Source organism: Hippocampus bargibanti, linkage group LG07 (assembly GCF_051943395.1).
Source record: "Hippocampus bargibanti isolate YZ-2025 linkage group LG07, ASM5194339v1, whole genome shotgun sequence".
Classification (NCBI taxonomy): domain Eukaryota; kingdom Metazoa; phylum Chordata; class Actinopteri; order Syngnathiformes; family Syngnathidae; genus Hippocampus; species Hippocampus bargibanti.
Genome location: NC_142740.1, coordinates 23,225,642 through 23,245,523, shown reverse-complemented (window position 1 = coordinate 23,245,523; position 19,882 = coordinate 23,225,642). Strand labels below are relative to the sequence as shown.

The window sequence follows — 19,882 nt, the reverse complement described above, 5'->3', positions numbered from 1 at the left end:
TAAATGAAGGAAGTACTTACCACAAATGCTCCCTTTCTTAATTTATGGTAAATACACCTTACTGAAGACTTTGCTCCAGTTGTTGTTTGTCATCATGGTGCGGTGCAATACAATGCATTGCATTGTCTGCTCAAAGCTATGTGGACTACGTGGAGCAGGCTTCTGATTGGCTGCCGGTGCCGAGTATGCAAATTGCCGGCACCGGCAGCCAATCAGAAGCCTGTTTCGTGCTTCGGACTACACCTTGACTGAAAAGTGTACTTGAAAGTTTTGAAAGGCGCTTAGAAAGAGGAGGCCACGTGGCTTGTAGCGCTTTGCTTGTAGCTTTTGTTTTATTGAATTAAAAAAAACGTTGGATTTGAAAAAAAAAAAAAATTCTTGAAGAAGTTGTTGACCACCCAGGCCGGAACGTTTTGAAAGTTGTACGCCCTACGTAAAAGTTGTACACCCTGGGCCACCGGGCAGACGCTATTTTAAACATTGGTGTACGTTTTGAGAGGAAAGGTGGTAACTGACTTCGTTCCTGGGTCTGTAACAACAAGCATTCAGGCAAAGTGTCACAAAGTCCATCCGGTCATAGCACCTGTTAAATTGGGATAATATAACTCTTGTTTACTGCTGATTTGGGAGACTTAATGTATTTTCACCTTTTCTTGTCCAGAGCTGAAACTAATTACTTCTATCACTTGCTTGATTCTATTCATGCTTGGAACATTTTTACTTGGGTTGTTCCTGACTTCAATTTACAGCTTTCATATCTTGTACATTGGTGACTGAATGCATAGAAAGGCCTCAGAAGCATTCATTATATCAAGGGGTAGACACAGGGAAAATCCCAGACCGGTGCAGTAATCCTTCTCCGAGAGACAGACCTCGCTAGAAGGGAATGAAAATGCCGTACCATGATGGCATGTTTAACATATATCACTGATGACATCCAGAAGAGGGATTTCGTGCGAGCATATTGTACTCTCATGGACTGAAATTTCAGTTGGGAAATGAAGTTTGCAATTGCCTTTCTAAGCTTCAGGGCGACTCAATATAAAAAGATTATACAGCGGTGATCATTAATAATCAATGTAGAGGATACAGTGCGAGAGCATATACCGGTGTAAATGCCTGTATATGTCTTTGAACGTCGCAGTGAAATATTAATTCCGCTGATGGCAGCTTTAGTTGAAGGTTACCAGATCCACTGTATGACTCAGCCTTCTTTTCCCCCAAATGTTTTAATTTATACAATTGTATTCTTTTATATGTTCAACATCCCAGCAAGTGAATTGTTTGATGTTACAGTCAGTTATGGTGATTTTTTGAATTAATTAATAACAAATATTAGACTCCCTCATCCACTTGTGATGAAAGTAATTGAATTTGAAATTACTCAAAATTAAGCAAAATTCACAAAAAGTATAATTTGGAATTGAACAGTTATAATTTTCTCTTAATGGACATATTTGCCTGTTTTGGCACTGCAACACTGGCTGCCTTTACAGCAGCTCCTATATATTTTTTTTAAATTACTTATTCTTTTTCTTTTCCTCTTCAATTCATAACTTTGCTGCTGTGAATTGTGAATTTCCCCAATGTGAGACTCATAAATCTGATGTCATTTCATCTCATCTTGATACCTACTTGGCTCAGCAAGTTGTATTGTTTTTTTTTAAGCGACCAACATTCGGCCCTAAATGGTACTATTACCCACCAATTGTCTCTTTTATACTGTCACTTTTACTTCAAAGCCCTTTAAAGGGCAACCGACGTCACTTTTTTGTTTGCTTTCAGAAAAATGTTTGAAAGCGTCTAAAATACCCAAAACAGGCAGTATGATATTTTTATTCAAATGCAAAACACCAATAAAAATGACTTAAAGTGTCCAAAATCTGCAAAAAAATTGAGCTGCGAATTGGGCATTTTCAGAAAGTCCCGCCCCCAGTTCGTGACGTAACGCCAAGACGCCTTGCATTGCTGGAAAATCCAAACAATGGCTTCAGATTCGGAGAATATGCTTTCTTGTTACACATCCAGTTATGAATATGATTCAAATAGTTCTGAAGAGGAAAGCATACATGTTTGCAATCGATTAAATAATTTATTCCATGCCATTTTGAGCCAACATTGGGCCAATGATGGACCAGCAGAAAAGAGGCACAAAATGGCGATCTCCAGTGGCCACCTCCGCTTCCACAGGCTGATAAATTCCTTATATGGAGCTTGGACTCCCTATTCTGGCGACTTTTGGGTGCAACACGGTTCTCAGACCAAACATGTACAGCAAAATACATTGACGTGATGGAAGGATGCTACAATGCGTCTTTTTTATGGTCACGGGGCGGTCCTTTCGTGACGTCACGTACGGACCCGTCACCAACTCAAAAACAAGACTTCCTCAATATTCAGAGCGAGTCTTAAAACGTAAAATATAGCTATATGCGGTGGAATCTTATTAAAATACGCTCAGTAGAAGTCATTTGAAGCCATTTTACAAATTATGGACACAACTTGTCCAGAGACGTCGGTTGTCCTTTAAGATAATATCATATGAGCATTATAAACCACTACTCCAGAGGAGAGAGAGTGACTATATCGGGAGAAGGATGATGTGCCTTGAGCTGCCAGGCAGGACACAGAGAGGAAGACCAAAGAGGAGGTTTATGGATGTGGTCAAAGAGGACATGAAGGTAGCTGATGTGAGAGAAGAGGATGCACAAAACCGGGATAGATGGAGGACATTGATTCGCTGTGGCGACCCCTGAAGGGAAAAGCCGAAAGGAAAAGAAGAAGATTATAAACCACTACTATTGGTTGAATAGATTTGTCATTGGCTTGCCATGTTTATTATATCTGTGTATTGACAATTGATGTGCAAATGCACATGCTAACTGCAATAGTCGTTCTCTTCCATTTCTATTGTTTGTCTCATTCTGTCTTATGCCATTAATTAGTTGTGTTTTCTATTGCAACAGTTTAGATGACACTATTGATGTGGAAATTATACTTGTCACGTTCCGGCGGCGACAGTGGCAGCTGGCGAGCAGGAACGTGTGGTATAGGCGGTGGATCGTAGAGCAGGACAGAGGCGTGGGTACCGGCAAAGGATTTATTAACATAAAGCGCGGGTCCGAAAATACGCGGACCCGGTAAAAACTCGTGAAACAAACTCAAAATGACAACTGACAATGTTAGTGGGTGAGTGGCGGCAATCCACCCAACCACACTAACCAAGAAAATAAAGTGGCACACGGGGGTGCAAAACAACCTACGACGCGGTGCAAACGACAAACGCGTTCGTGGCTAAAATCATTCCTCGGGCGAAGCAAATAATGTACTGGTAACAAGTCCCACGTACTAGCTTGGCATAAGGCGAAGTATCTTCCGACGCTGGGTGGATGCCAGCGTCGGGTTTAAATGTCCACAGTTAATGAGGAGGGAATTGACAGCAGCTGGCGAGCGGCGGGAACGGAGGCCCCGCCCCGCTGTCAACTGGCTCATGACAGTACCCCCCCCTCAACGGACGCCTCCTGGCGGCCCACCTGGTTTCGACGGGTGAGCCTCGTGGAAGTCTCTCAGGAGCGACGGGTCCAGAATCCAGGTTCGCGGAACCCATTGACGGTCCTCCGGTCCGTAACCCTCCCAGTCGACCAGGTACTGGATGCCCTTTCCCCTGCGGCGTGAATCCAGGATCTCCCGCACTGCGTATGCCGGTCCTCCATCCACCATCCGCGGGGGGGGGGGGGGGTTGGGCAAGAGGGGGGGCCAAGGGGCTGGACTCCACCGGTTTGATGAGAGATACATGGAAAACCGGGTGGATCTTCATGGAGGCGGGCAGCCGAAGTCGGACCGCGACCGGGTTAATGATGGCCTCCACAGTGAAGGGGCCCGCGAAACGCGGACCCAATTTGGGGGTTGTCCCGGCCAGCCGTAGGTCCCTTGTGGATAACCAGACCTTCTGGCCCACCTGGTAGGCTGGCGCGGAACGGCGACGGCGATCCGCGACCCTTTGGTTCCGGACTGCCGTGCGTGATAGGGCTGCCCTGGTCTCCCTCCATACCCGATGGGCCCGCCGAAGATGGTGTTGTATCGACGGGACCTCCACCTCCCCTTCCTGTGTGGGAAAGAGCGGCGGCTGGTAGCCATAAGCCGACATAAACGGTGACCGACCTGTGGCTGAGGAGACCAGGGTGTTGTGGGCATATTCCACCCACGGGAGATGGATGGACCAGGCCGAGGGACGATGAAGGCATACGCAGCGCAGGGCCGCCTCCAGGTCCTGGTTCTTCCGCTCGGTCTGGCCGTTGGACTGTGGGTGGTAACCGGAGGACAGGCTGGCCGACGCCCCCATGGACCTGCAGAAACGCTTCCAGACCCGGGATACGAACTGGGGCCCTCGGTCCGACACGATGTCAGTGGGGATCCCGTGGAGACGGACGACGTGTTTGACCAATAGTGTCGCCGTCTCAATGGCGGACGGTAACTTGGTCAACGGCACGAAGTGTGCCGACTTAGAAAACCGGTCCACTATTGTGAGAATGACCGTCTTACCACGGGATGGGGGGAGGCCGGTGATAAAATCCACTGATATGTGGGACCAAGGGCGCGGGGGAACAGGTAGGGGGCGGAGCAGTCCTGCCGGAGGCTGATGGGAGACCTTGCCACAGGCGCACTCCGGGCAGGCCTTAACAAAGTCCGCCACGTCGTCGCGGAGCCGCGGCCACCAGAATCGCTGGGAGACGAGGTGCTCGGTGCGGCTCACCCCTGGGTGACACGCCACCTTGGATGCGTGCCCCCACTGGAGCACCTCCGAGCGCAGCGACTGGGGAACGAACAGTCTGCCTGTGGGACACTTATCGGGAGTCGGGGTACCTTTTAATGATTCCATGACCCTCCGTTCGACCTCCCACTGGAGCGCCCCCATGATCTGGCGGCCGGGCAGGATGGGTTCCGCAAGGTCTTCCTTGTCTGCTGGCTCGTGGATCCGCGAGAGGGCATCGGGCTTGGTGTTCTTTGTTCCTGGACAGTAGGTTAGGGTGAAGGAGAAGCGTGTTAAGAAGAGCGCCCACCGTGCCTGGCGTGCGTTCAGCCTCTTGGCGGCCCGGATGACCGCCAAGTTCTTATGGTCCGTAAGCACGGTGAACGGCTCCTTCGCCCCTTCGAGCCAGTGCCTCCACTCCTGAAGGGCCAATACGACGGCGAGCAGCTCCCTGTTGCCCACGTCGTAGTTGGCTTCGGCGGAGCTGAGGCGACGGGAGAAGAAGGCGCAGGGGTGGAGCTGCTGGTCGACTGAGGAGCGTTGGGAGAGTACTGCCCCAACGCCTGAGTCCGAGGCGTCTACCTCCACAATGAACGCGCCGTTGGGGTCTGGATGGCGGAGAACTGGGGGGTGAGAGAAAGCCTCTCTCAGCAGCCGGAACGCGGCGTCCGCTTCTCTCGTCCACCTGAACGGGGTCTTAGTGGAGGTGAGTTGGGTGAGAGGGAGGGCTTTCCGGCTGTAGTCCCGGATGAAGCGGCGGTAGAAGTTGGCGAACCCCAGGAAGCGTTGTAACTGCTTGCGAGAGGTGGGTGTGGGCCATTCTACTACCGCTTCGGTCTTGGCTGGGTCAGCCCGGATCTGCCCCCGCTCCACGATGAAGCCCAGGAAGGATAAGGAGGAGGTGTGGAATTCACACTTCTCGGCTTTGACGTATAGTCGATTCTGCAGCAGCCGCTGCAGAACTAGCCGGACGTGCTGGCGATGTGCCTCAAGGGACTCTGAAAAAATTAAAATGTCGTCCAAATACACAAAACAGAAAATATTCAGAAAATCCCTCAAGACATCATTAATAAGGTTCTGGAACACAGCGGGTGCATTGGTGAGACCAAACGGCATCACCAAGTACTCGAAGTGTCCCAGAGGTGTCTTAAATGCGGTCTTCCATTCATCCCCCTCCTTGACCCGAACAAGATGATAAGCGCTCCGGAGGTCCAGTCTAGTGAAGATGGTCGCGGCCTGGAGGGACGCGAAGGCGGAGTCAATCAGTGGGAGCGGGTATTTGTTCTTTATAGTTATTTCGTTGAGTCCCCGATAGTCCACGCACGGACGCAACGATTTATCCTTTTTAGTGATAAAAAAGAACCCCGCTCCCAGAGGTGACCGTGATGGCCGAATGAGCCCGGCCGCGAGCGAAGAGTCAATGTAGTCCCGGAGAGCCTGTTGTTCGGGTTGGGAAACGTTGTACAGACGAGAACTGGGAAACGGAGCGTTGGGCTGAATGTCAATGGCGCAATCATAGGGACGGTGCGGTGGTAACGACAGGGCGCGGTCCTTGCTGAACGCCTGTCGTAAGTCGTGGTAACAGGGCGGCACCCCCTCTAGGCTAATCTCCTCCCTAGGGTAGCTGTGAGATGGTGCCGGCCCACCCGCGGCCGACCGGAGGCAGTGAGCGTAGCAGAGGGGGCTCCACCCCTGAATGGTAGGTCCGTCCCACGAAATGGCCGGATTGTGGGTCCCCAGCCAAGGTAACCCGAGCACGATGGGAACCGAGCGTGAACGCATCACGAAAAACCGCCGGTTTTCCACGTGATTGCCCGAGAGTACGAGTCGAAGCGGCACGGTTTCTTGCGTAACCTCGGCGAGTAACCGACCGTCGAGATCGAGTATGCTCCGACTCGCCCCCAGCTGAACAACCCGACACCCCAACGCCGACACGACGCGCGGGTCTATAAAACAGCCGTCGGCCCCCGAGTCCACTAAGGCCCGAACGGACATTGTCCTGGTGGGACCGTGTATAACGGCATCCAGCTCCAGTCTCCGCGACGTGAACCCCCCCGCGGACCTTAAGGGAACCCGTTGCTTGTGTGGACGGGGTAACTTACAGTCACTGGGGGTCTTTCCGGGAAGCCCCCAACTGGGACAGTCCGGGGCTCGATGACCCAACTTGCCGCAGAGCTGGCATGCCGGGCCGGTGTTGCGTCGCTCCGGCGCCCGCTCAACGGCCCTTTCGACCCCCATCTCCATCGGCTCCACGGCCGCGTGCCCCCCACGCGGAAAGGTCCGGGCACCCCCTCGGGTCCCTGCTGGCGGCTCGAGATTAGCCTGGGCAGCCCGCTCCCGGGCCCTGTCTCGCATCCGGTTGTCCAGCTGCAGCGTGAGGGAGATCAGCTCGCGAAGGCTGGAGCACTCGTCGCGGGTAGCCAGCTCGTCTTTCAACGCCGCGCTGAGCCCGCGCCGAAACATCCCTCGCAGCGCACGGTCGTCGTACCCGCTGGCGGCAGCCAGGACGCGGAAGGCGACGGAATACTCCGCCGCCGATCGGCTACCCTGCTGGCAGATCCACAGCTGGGACTCCGCTGCCTGCCCACTCACCGGGAGATGGAAAACCTGCCGTAACTCGGCGACGAAGTCCGGGAAGGAGGCTCGGAGCTCCGGCCGAGATTCCCAGACGGCCAACGCCCAAGCGGCTGCGGGTCCGGCAAGCAGGCTGGTGACGTAAGCCACTTTGGCCGCGTCCGTGGTGTATACGGAGGGTTGCTGGTCGAAAACTATGGAGCACTGCAGCAGGAATTGCGCGCAGCGCCCGGGCTCCCCTCCGTAACGGGCGGGATGTGGGATGTTGGGTTCGCGGCTCAAAGTTTGGGGAGGGACGGCCCCCGCGACGAAGGCGCCGCTGGCCTCAAGTCTATCTACCCGTTGGGCTAACCGGGTGATGTCGCGGCGGATCTCCGCGATGGCGGGCACCACTTGGCCGAGCTGCTCCGCCTGCTGAGCGAGGACGGAGAAGATTCGGTTACTGTCCGCAGGATCCATGTTGGTCGGAAGATTCTGTCACGTTCCGGCGGCGACAGTGGCAGCTGGCGAGCAGGAACGTGTGGTATAGGCGGTGGATCGTAGAGCAGGACAGAGGCGTGGGTACCGGCAAAGGATTTATTAACATAAAGCGCGGGTCCGAAAATACGCGGACCCGGTAAAAACTCGTGAAACAAACTCAAAATGACAACTGACAATGTTAGTGGGTGAGTGGCGGCAATCCACCCAACCACACTAACCAAGAAAATAAAGTGGCACACGGGGGTGCAAAACAACCTACGACGCGGTGCAAACAACAAACGCGTTCGTGGCTAAAATCATTCCTCGGGCGAAGCAAATAATGTACTGGTAACAAGTCCCACGTACTAGCTTGGCATAAGGCGAAGTATCTTCCGACGCTGGGTGGATGCCAGCGTCGGGTTTAAATGTCCACAGTTAATGAGGAGGGAATTGACAGCAGCTGGCGAGCGGCGGGAACGGAGGCCCCGCCCCGCTGTCAACTGGCTCATGACAATACTTTACCAAGTGAAAGAATTTGAACCAAGTCTTCCTCGGAGTGTGTTGTATAAAAGCAGTGTCAAATTTCATGGGGAGAGCAGAATGAGAACAATCATCTTGACAAGATCATAGACCTTCTTCTACTCTGACGAAGGCGGAAGTAGACGCCCAAACATGTCAGGTATTGGAACACCAACAATACACTGTCTGTAAGATAAGAATCTGTTTAAAATAAGATCATACACCGTGCAAGCTTACATGCCTATTCACAAAACCTTTTTTCTTTGTTTCACCCATTACAAGAGAGGAGAATGGGAGGCTACTTTACTACTCAGGGAGCAGTTCAGGCCATAGATGTCTTGCTCAAGGACAGCACAGCTGTTAGTCTGGGGGTTATTGGTTGGCCCGTGGTCTGAGCCAGATTTGAGCCGAGAGTTACCTCATTTTTTAGCTATGACCTAATTAACTGTCTCGAGTTACGATCGATTTAGTGTTCTTTGGGCGCCGATGCTACCATCATGTCCGCTGTGCCGACATGAGGTCATTGGATCTTTAAATGGTCACTGACCGATGTGCCACTGACCAATTTCTTAGTCAGTCATTCTCTGAGTAGTGTTGTGGCCTTGAGCTTCTGATACATATTGCAGCCCAGGGCACTTCGGCCTACAACTCTCGTCACTATTTTGGCTCCAGTCAGGAGAGAGGTCAGCCGTTTTGACCCACGGGACTAATTGTCCCAGCATGACAGCGGAAGGAGGACAATGACCATGGATAACACTGCACTTTCTCATCCATTAATGGTGAAGTAATTGCTCGATCATGCATGATTATCAGCTGCAGGGGTACCACAAAGATTGTAAAAAAATAATCATGCCTTGTGTTATGGGTCTTGAATGTGATGAGTAACGGAAGTCTGACAACTCACCCATAAACGCAAGTCTGTTATCTTTGGGAATGAGAACAGAAAGATTAAACGCCAGACATTTAAAATGTTTTTAGACCTTTCACAACCCTTGGATTGTCATTCCGTTCACTGTTTTGCAAGTCTTTCATCATGTGTTACATTGTGTCATGATCAGATCTCATATTGATCTTTATGAAAATTTGGCACAGAGTGTAAACTATGGATGCCAAAGGCAATGTTTTCAGCAAAAGTTGACATCCTAAATTATGTAGAAATTTATAAAATTTGACTGTGTGTCTGAATTTATGTTGGATAATTTGCTGAGCAAAAAAAAACCCTACATTTAACAATGTATTTTTGCATAGCAATGATTGAAGTGTTTTATGGTGTATTTATTTATATATATATATATAAAACAAAATACATGAGCTGACCTGGCCTATTTGCATAGCAATGATTGAAGTGTTTTATGGTGTATTTATATATATACAGAGAATGTACTTCCTGAGGCTGCTAAAGAAGCATGGCCTGCCACAGGAGGTGCTGCAACATTTCTACACGGCTGTCATCGAATCCATCCTGTGTTCTTCCATCACCGTTTGGTTCGGGGCCGCCACAAAAATGGACAAAATCCGACTTCAATGGACAGTTAGGACGGCGGAAAAAATCATTGGCACCGCCCTACCCACTCTCGAGGACTTGCACACTGCAAGAATCCAAACTAGGGCGCGGAAAATCCTACTGGACCCTCCGCACCCTGCCCACCACCTTTTCCAGCTACTCCCCTCAGGCAGGCGCTACCGATCCATGCGCACCAAATCCAGCAGACATTTAAACAGCTTCTTCCCCCAAGCCATTAACTCTTTGAACTCTTTCAACAGTAGCCAAAATGGAACTGTATAGTGCCACTTAGCAGTTTTTTTTGACAACGATACTAGTGCAGCGTGTTCTACCGGAAACAAATTCCTTGTGTGTTCTACATACTTGGCAATAAAGATGATTCTGATTCTGATTCTATATGTGACGGGTGTCACAACAGTGACTGTCTTCATCTCCACGATGCTGCCGTCTTAATGAAGACCAGACGCGTGGATGTGTCTTTTTATTTCTTTTATTTCTGCAACACAGTATGGCAGAAGGGATGGGTGAAGTCGCATGGGTTTCGTCTTGTGATTAACCTGAATCTCCTCGAGATTGTTCTGGAAACTATGGGCGGGACATAGTGCCACACTGTGCGCCGTAGCGTCACTTCCTTCATAATTTAATAATCTAAGCGCACAACTCCGTTACATACACCCCCCTTAAATTATGCAGAAGTGAGGCAACATACACACGGAAGACAACAGAAAGACCAACAGGCAAAATAGACAAGGTTATCGGGCAAGGATGTACAAGAGTGCTGTCTAATTATGTCAGTCATCTGACCAACTACGTCAGGTGACTGGAGTAAGGGATCTCTCGCCGGTGTGTCAGGGTCTGTGCGCTCGTCGGAGATGCACTGTACTGGGTCTGGGAAGGAACTCTGTCCCCACTAACATTAGTGGCCTCAGCTCACACCTGCCCATTCCCCTCTGTACAAACGACATCACCCTGCATAGCACTACATAACTGTGACAGACTGGAGAAAGGGGTCTGTTGCTGGTGTATCAGTGGTCTGTGCGCTCGTCGTAGATGCACTGCACTGGGTCTGGGAAGGAACTCTGTCCCCACTAACATAAGTGGCCTCAGCTTGAACCTGCCCATTCCCCTCTGTACAACCTACACCACTCTGGATTGCACTACACAACTGTTACACGGTTGGGAAGCCTCTACCTCTACCAACACACTGATGGGACTGCACAGCGTCTTCATTGTGCAGCATCGCGGTCCCGGTCCGAAGTGGAGAGTCACTTGTGATCCGGGTCACGGCACCAATGTGACGGGTGTCACAACAGTGACTGTCTTCATCTCCACGATGCTGCCGTCTTCATGAAGACCAGACGCGTGGATGTGTCTTTTTATTTCTTTTATTTCTGCAACACAGTAGCAGAAGGGATGGGTGAAGTCGCATGGGTTTCGTCTTGTGATTAACCTGAATCTCCTCGAGATTGTTCTGGAAACTATGGGCGGGACATAGTGCCACACTGTGCGCCGTAGCGTCACTTCCTTCATAATTTAATAATCTAAGCGCACAACTCCGTTACATATATATATATATATATATATATATATATATATATATATATATATATAGACCTATTAATTATTATGTTGTTCCTTTCATGCAAAGTAATCTAGATTTCTTTTGACCCAGACTTGCCACCATGCATGGTACACTTTTTTTTCCACATTGAAGTGAAGTGGCGTACAACTTTATTGTCAAATGTGCTGTATGTGTGACAAATAGTGTATGTGTGACAAATAGCACAATAAAATTTGGTGCAATGGTTTTAGTGTATATCAACAATGCTGATCATGTTCCTTTTCATTACAACAGAGGATCTACTCCCTCCTGGCTTTCCAAATATTGACATGGGCCCTCAATTGAAGGTGGTGGAGCGCACTCGGACAGCAACGATGCTTTGCGCTGCCAGTGGTAACCCTGATCCAGAAATCACCTGGTATAAAGACTTTCTGCCCATTGACCCCAATGCAAGTAATGGGCGAATCAAACAGCTCCGCTCAGGTAAGGAAAGACTGAGATACTGGTGGTGTTTTCTTTATTTCTCATTTTTTATGTAAAGTTGTTTTAACAATACCTTATATTAGTTTCATATGCTTCCAAAACACTTTTGGACTAAAACAGACTGATTATACAATGTACGAGGTGCATTGAAAACATTCTATAATTCTCTTTCTAAGGGTGAAAGAGGTCTAATAATTAACACTACCATAGAAGTTCAGTATGTTGTAATCAGTGAAAGCCATATTCAAGTTGTGCTGCGCAACTCAGTTATGGATATGTTTGTGTCTTGTTTGCATGGATTAAACCCCATTGAGAGGCCCACTAAAGCAAAGTCTAATTATGTAGCTAATTAAGTGCAGACTTTAAAATGCCCCTGGGCAACAAGGGGTAGATATTTTAGGTCGATAATTTGTCACCATTGGAAAAATCCAATGACTCGTATTTGATCCGTTACTGCAAACATACTCTACATTGGTGCGGACGCTAGTGAAGAGGCTCACAACTGAGTTCATTTCCCATTTGTGCCTCTTGTGTTGTATACTCAGAATAATTAATTGGGAATCTCATTATTTATGCCTATCCATGTAAAAATATTCCAACCAAAGTTTTAATTTAGAATAGTATAAACGTTAATTATTGACTTCTACTGGAAATTATTGAAGAAAACTTCAGCTGTAGTTCTTCTAATGGCGTGGGAAGAAGGGAATTCCAAAGTGTGTGCGTCCATTTTTTTGGTCAACAACCTCTCTTTTGATTCACCCCGCCCCACACACCTCCCCGAAGAGTATGTTCTGGATCCACTAATTCTGACATTGATCTATTTAATATTCGCTAAACCAATTGTGTTGACACCTTGAAACATCTCAAAAAATAATCAATAATGAGTTTTTTATTATTTCAAACAGTTCAGCGGTTTTGTGCTCATTCGCTCCAATCAAATCCTTTGAGGTTTTACCAACGATTCCAATATCTTTTACAAGGGAATTATATAATGCTATGCATGTAGCTTTGCTACATCATTTCGTTGACAGTGTTACTAAATTCAGGTGAATATATTGGTTTGGATGGAATAACTGTAATCCTACTCATGGAGACGCAAATATTTCAAATGTATTTCTGCTGTTTGCGGAAAACTCGTCGTTTATCAATGCTGGTTTACTCAAACCTCATTGTCAAAGTTTCTCTCCGTCTTTAAACCACTGCCAGAGATTTTGTCTGTTATTGAATATAACTTCTCTGTTACCATTCTTGTGAATGTCCTTCTGTAGCCTTTTTTATGTTTTGTCTCAGTGGAAGATGTATTATTTTTTTGTCCCTCTGTGTACTTTGTTTATGATTCTGTGTGAAAGTAAAACATGTCACAATGAATGCACATTGCAGAGTATTCAAGATTACAGCAACGCATCTCGAAACCAAAGACAAAAAAATCTTGAATACTTGCCTTAAACAAAACATTAAAAGTCTATTTTCCAACAAGCACCAAAATGTAAACTTCAAAATTATAGTATGAAAAAGGTTATTTTTTCCTGATTGGTCAATCATAACCAAATAAATAAATTCCAGCATTTCCCATGGTGAAACTTGCACTTGAATTCCTAAATGACATTTACGTGTGTTACCCTAAAATCAACTATGTTGTTCTTCCTCTTTTCTCTATTTATTTTCATCTTGCTTTGTCATTTCCAGAAACCTTTGGTAAGTGTTCATCTGAGTCAAGCAAACCCTCTCACTATCCTTCAAGCAGATAGCAGAGTTAAACCTTGTTCAATATGCATGCATTCCATTGCTACCCCTTACCCCTTTTCCTTAGCCTTTTTTCGCTCCCTTTTTGTTGAGTTATTTCCTTTAAAGGACAACCGACATCACTTTTTTTGTTTCCTAACTGACTAAAATACCCAAAACACACAGTATGATATTTTTTGTCAAATGCAAAACACCAATAAAAATGACTTAGTGTCTAAAAATTACTTCAAATTGAACCCGGAAGTTGCCAGTTTTCAGAAGGTCCCCTTGTTCGTGGTGTCACGCCAAGACGTCTTGCCTTGCTCGAGAATCAAAATAATGGCTTCAAATTCGGAGAATATGCTTTCTTGTTACTCATCCACTTATGAATATGATTGAAATAGTTCTGAAGAGGAAAGCATACATGTTTGCAATCGATTAAAAAAGTTATTCCCTGTCATTTTGAGGTATCTGGGGGTGCGGGGGAATGTAGCATCGAAAAGAGGCAGAACATGGTGACAATTTTTGTCAGCGAATATCAAATAGATGCTCGGTGCAACACACAAGGATTCACCATCGCGTTATTTATGTGTTTTCCTTCTAATTTCGCCATCAACACAGATCAACACGAAGTTTCCAGACCAAACAAAGTATTGCAAAATGCATTGAGGTGATGCAAGGTATGTCCTTTCTCGCTAAGGGGCGTTCCTTCAGTGACGTAGGGTGAGGACTTGTCACCAACTCAAAAACAAGACTTCCGGAATATTCAGCGCAATTCTTAAAACATAAAATATAGCTATATGCGGTGGAATCTTTGTAAAATACACTCAGTAGAAGTCATTTGAAGCGATTTGACAAATTATGGACACAACTTATCTGGGGGTGTCGGTTGTCCTTTAAGTAATACCTTAGTACGAAGGGTTTTCAAGACATCTTTCTCCTATCAGGTTCAATACAGTGCATTGGCTGCCAAATGAAAAACAAAGTGATGTAGTTTATTCAATACATTGTAAGACTGACAATTGTAAAGAGCAATACATTGGGGAGACTCAACAAATTCTGAAAAACAGGCTTTATCAACATTGCAGGGATAATACTAGTGGCCCTCAATCGGCAGTACATATGCACCTAAAAGCTAGCAACAACTCATTTGACGACGATGAGGTTAAAATCTTAGCGAAAGAACATAGATGGTTTGAAAGGTGAGTAAAAGAATCAATTTTCATAAAACAGCTAAATCCTTCACTAAACCGATATGGTGGTGTGAGATTCAATTTAGATCGTTCATACAATAGCCTGCTTCGGCAACATAGGATTAGTAATGCTGATGAGGTGATACCGGAGGAAGTAGGGCAATCAGGCCAGTCGTTTGTCAGGACAATAGGAACAATCAGTGGAGCCGCAGGGAGTAGTGCTCTGCTCCCTCAACCTGAGAGCATGGACCTATAATAGCAGTGTCCGGCACCTCCATGTCTGGACAGTAGAGACAATAGGGCCGATACTACCAGTAAGACTTTAGTTCGCTGAAGAAGCATCTTGGATAAGAAGCGAAACGTTCGACACCTTCAAAGAAGTACAGATGACGGCTGAAGAAACCTTTTGATCAATTGAACTACTATCATTCTAAGTTTCTTTATTAATGTTAAAATACAGAAATGCTATGGCTGTTTTACTCTTGCGGATCACATGTTCTAAATATTGTCCTGAGTCAACCCAATGCCTCCTTGTTGCAACCCATCAGTTGTCAGTAAAACAGTTAAACGTGATATTTTTTTATTCTGGAGGGACAAATTTAGTACCCACTTTTGATACTCGAACATTCCACAGTGCAACCTAATTTTCACAACATTATTGCCAAACATAATTACAGTATGTGCAACATTTAAACGCATTATTTTACCCAAATAATTTGTTCGGGAAGGTATTTCATTCACACTTCATTGGACAAGGTCATCAGACAAGAAATTATTTTAGGTTAAAATAAGTAATAGGGTACGGGCCTAAAGTATACTAACAGTATCTAAATTTGACTGCAGTATTAAAAATGTAAAATCCCTGAGCTAATACCTTCCACTTAACCATTTTGAGTTCCAGACTTCCGTGAAGCAGTTTGTATATTAAGAATTATAATTTTATTGGGCATTTCAATCTGTACAATTTATTCTGCTCAGTCATTTTTCTCCTTAGCCTCAAAAGCAGACAGTGAATAACCACCCTCTACTTTTTTTACATGACAGTCTGCACAATAATTGTCAATTCATTGTATATTGGGCTTAATATGTTTACTAGTTTGCTCAAGGCAAACCTTGTAGCCTTTTTGTGTAACCCCTAATGTCAATTTGTTATGGAGAAAATAAGGTATTCTGTGAATGACTCGAGATAGGGGACATGTTGAGAGGCACTAAATGAATTGCCCAAGAACTATTTGGTTGTGGAATACCTCAACTGAAAACATCCCAGAAAATAATAACACAAGCCTCAACTCTAACACATTCAAATGTCCAAAATTGGATTGGTGCCATTTCCAGAAAAGATTGCTCGGTGTTCCAGAGCACGCTGCACTGCCAGGCCAGTGATATTTTTGTGTGGTTCCCCAAAGGACCTCCTCAAGAGTTATGGAGGGGGCTTGACATTTCTTGCAGAGTGCGCTTTGACTGCAAACATAACACTGCCAGCGGCATTATCAGATTCAATTCAATCAAAGTCAGGTGAGAGGCCCCAATATTTTAATGTTCTTTGAATGCAAGCTCACAGACCAACACCTTAAAAGCCTGCTTTCAAATCATGTTTATAATACTCTTTAATCTAAAATGTGGGAGATCATTCATGTTTGCTGCTGTCTTCCTTCATCACAATATCTAGGAGGATGAGTTGGTCAGCCACATGCTTTACAGTCAACTCAAGCCAAAATAGTTGACAAATGAGACAGTCATTCTTTAATGCATGCAGATAAACATTTTAACCAGATTAAAGGTGGATTACAGCCTTGAATTATATGTCTAATGTTTTAAGAGGGCTGTTTACCTAACATCTGGGATGAACAGCGGAGTAAATAGAGCCACAGCTGATAAGTCAGTCGCCAGTTGAGGTATATTTAGGTCATTGTCAATGTAAGCTGATCAAGCTCTCATTGAGTACAGCTCAGAGGGGGGCAGGGGCCATGATCGTTAAATTACATTGCAATGATACAGTTGCATTGTTATTGCGGCACAGCTGTCACACACACACACACACACACTCATGTGTGTGTATGTATATACACAGTGTGTGTGTGTATATATATATATATATATATATATATATATATATATATATATATATATATATATATATATATATATATATATATATATATATATATATATATATATATATATTATTTATTGTTTACTTTTTTTAACTTTTTTTACAATCCTAAGGTCAAAAGTCTGAAAGGATGCCATTGATCAGTATCATATCCAATTATTCCTGTTGCTTTTGTTGATCTTCCTTTAATCTTTGTATCTGTTTATTTGCTCCATCCCTTTTATCATAAGCTTTACATAGGCCTATGCGCGATTGTCATCCCTTCTAAAAATCTGCTTTATTAACCAAAACCCTTGCCCAACCTTTTCCTAACAGTTCCCTTCATCTCACCCAGCCTTTAACAATTAGCACCCTTAACTTCCCAACTAAAAAATATCATATTTGCTGAAGTAAAACAAGTCAACTGCAGCTTCAAATAAAATGCTAACACCATAACAATACAACCTCCTCTTGTGATTCATCTGATGTGGTTTCTAAACTAGTCACCAAAATCATTTTCTGGTTTTTGCCTGGTTATTTCAATGATGTGTGTGTGCGTGTGTGTGTGTGTGCGTGCGTGTGCGTGTGTGTGTATACATCCAGTACATACATGTGTGTATGCAGTGAACCCCTGTTGACCACAAGTTGTAGGTTGCAGACCCATCGGTAAAGATGAAAAGTCATGATTATAGAAATAATTATGAACTGTGAAATGACAAGGATCACTGTTTACCGTATTTACTGCATATATACACATTAACACATCACAAACCAGGCAGAACTTAAACTCAAATTCAATGCTTGGCTCCTACATGCTGGTATCACATACAATTCAAACATAGTGAAGACTCCACTCCTTGTGCTTTCTTCTTGGCGTTGACCAACTACGACTTTAGCATTGTCAAAGAGTACAGTTCTTCGCTCCCAGAGTTGTCCAGCTGAAGCAAATGAAACGACTGGTTCTCCAAAAAAGGTGAAGTTCTTCACAAGAGATATGTTGAAGGGAGAACGATGAAAAATGGTAATACATTAAAAATTAGTATTGCTATCGGCAGATGTAGTTAAATGCAACGCATGACAGAGTGAGGTAGGTTGAGTTAATCTGTGTCCCAAACAATTCAGGGCTTTGCCTGCGAGGCATGCGTTCTACATCAAAGCAACAACTCAGAGCTACATTTTAAAAAGCCCACCAGAGAGTGTGTGTCTATATAAGATGGGTATTTTCTTGTCCCTAATGGAATACTTGGCCTGCAGTCAAGCTTGTAACACAATAGACTTACAATAAACAAAGTATAGGCACACAGTGTAAGAGAAATTAAACAATGGGGAAAGCCAAGAGACAAAATGACCAAGAAGGAGTGGTGAAGCTAGAGGTGAAATGTATCACACTTGAGGTCGTTTACAATTTATGGAATTAAAAAAAAAAACCTCAAGGTGTTTAATTTAGCATGCGGTGGCGAGAAGGTGCAGTCTGAACTAGACTGCATTATCGCCTCAGCGGGTTTTTAATGTAGACACCCAGGATAACATGGAGACACCAATAACTGCTTTGCCGACATCCTATTGAAGGTCATTCAGCTTGGAAAGGGTTTGTGACACTGGAGCAGCCTATCCCGACATAAGGTCATGCTCTTGCGATGGCTTATCATGATGTTTCCAGCCAGTACTAAATAAATGCCAAGTCTTGCCGATGATGCATTGAATTTACGCAATTAGTATGGAACAGCCACCCGAGAAATAAATAAAATACCTCAGTAATAGAATCCCATTGTGATACCAGCAGTGGGAGAGATTATTTTATTTTTGTATTCTGACTAAAAGCCCCACTTCCTTAACACTGATCTAGGGTTATCATCTAGTTCTCGTGATGCACTCCCTATACCACTAACATAACTACCACTAACATTTAACTAAATCTATGTTGTGTCTTCGTTTTTGTGTCTTCTCCAGAGGGTACCCCGATTCGAGGTAAGATGTTTAACCATCACAGTGAAACAATAGAAATATCGCCTAAAATACCTTAATATCATAACGAGAAATAGAACACTCACAAAATAAACCTTATTACTAAATCGGCTCATAATTCTATTGGTGCTCCATAATGAAAAAAAATGCATTAATACAACTGCGTCATCTGTTTTTATTCTGTTGTGATGTCTGTGTTAAACATTTCACCAATGTTCTTTCATGTCTGTCTGTATATCCCATGCATTTTCATTTTTGTAGGAAAAAAAATATTGTGTTTTTTTATGGTTGTTGGACTGGGGATGTTTCAGTGGGGAAATGGGAAGGGAATAGGGGTCCTATTCGGTCAAGTTGATGAATACTGTAAACTGGCAAGCTTTGTGACCCTTCATTCGCACGTTCTCCGCTTTGATATCCTTCTCATCCTTTCAGTCCCTGCTAGAGCCGAGAGACACTCATGTAATGTTAATAAGCAAGTTGCATTACAGAAATTTGCATTCATTCCCCTCTCGTCTTTAACAGAGTTTCTTACAAAGATGAACCTAGAGATGCCCGTGGGGGCTATGCCTGCTGTTTAAAAATGAAGCCGTAGTTACTTTTTTTCTGACATGAGTGAGTGGAAATCAAAGCAGAAAATGGAATGCCAGTGTAAATCTCTATTTTTGTTAGTATCATTTTACATGAACCTATTTTCCACCAGATTTATGCTGTGATGCAATGTGTTTATGCAAACTCAGTTTTTCATCTCCTCAGGTAAGTGTGTTTGTCGTTCATGAAGGGTATTTTACTGCACACTGGATCTGCCTTACTCAGCTGAAGCTGTCAATCAGCGATTATTATCATCATAAAGGCTGGATTTAATCAAGCTCTTGTATCAAGTGGTCATAAGGTTGTAATTGGCTGGTGTATATGTTAACGGTGACCCTGAATCTTTAACATGATACGAACCGTGTCTTGAAAGTCAATCTGAGATTCATTCTGACAATTTTCCATTAATTTCTTATTTAACCAAGAGTAGCCCAGCTAAGTCTGCAATAGCTTTGAAGAGGTCGTTTATCAC

General features: G+C 45.1%; 1 protein-coding gene across 4 annotated transcripts in view; it reads left to right on the top strand.

Moving 5' to 3' along the window:
• Window positions 1-19,882, top strand: part of ptprsa (protein tyrosine phosphatase receptor type Sa) — a 241,764-nt gene that overhangs the window by 137,913 nt on the left and 83,969 nt on the right. For all 4 annotated transcript variants that reach the window (XM_089001604.1, XM_089001603.1, XM_089001605.1 and 1 more), the window contains one exon: window positions 11,662-11,850. In XM_089001604.1, the coding sequence (XP_088857730.1) occupies window positions 11,662-11,850 (189 nt within the window). The remainder of the gene's footprint in view (window positions 1-11,661; window positions 11,851-19,882) is intronic.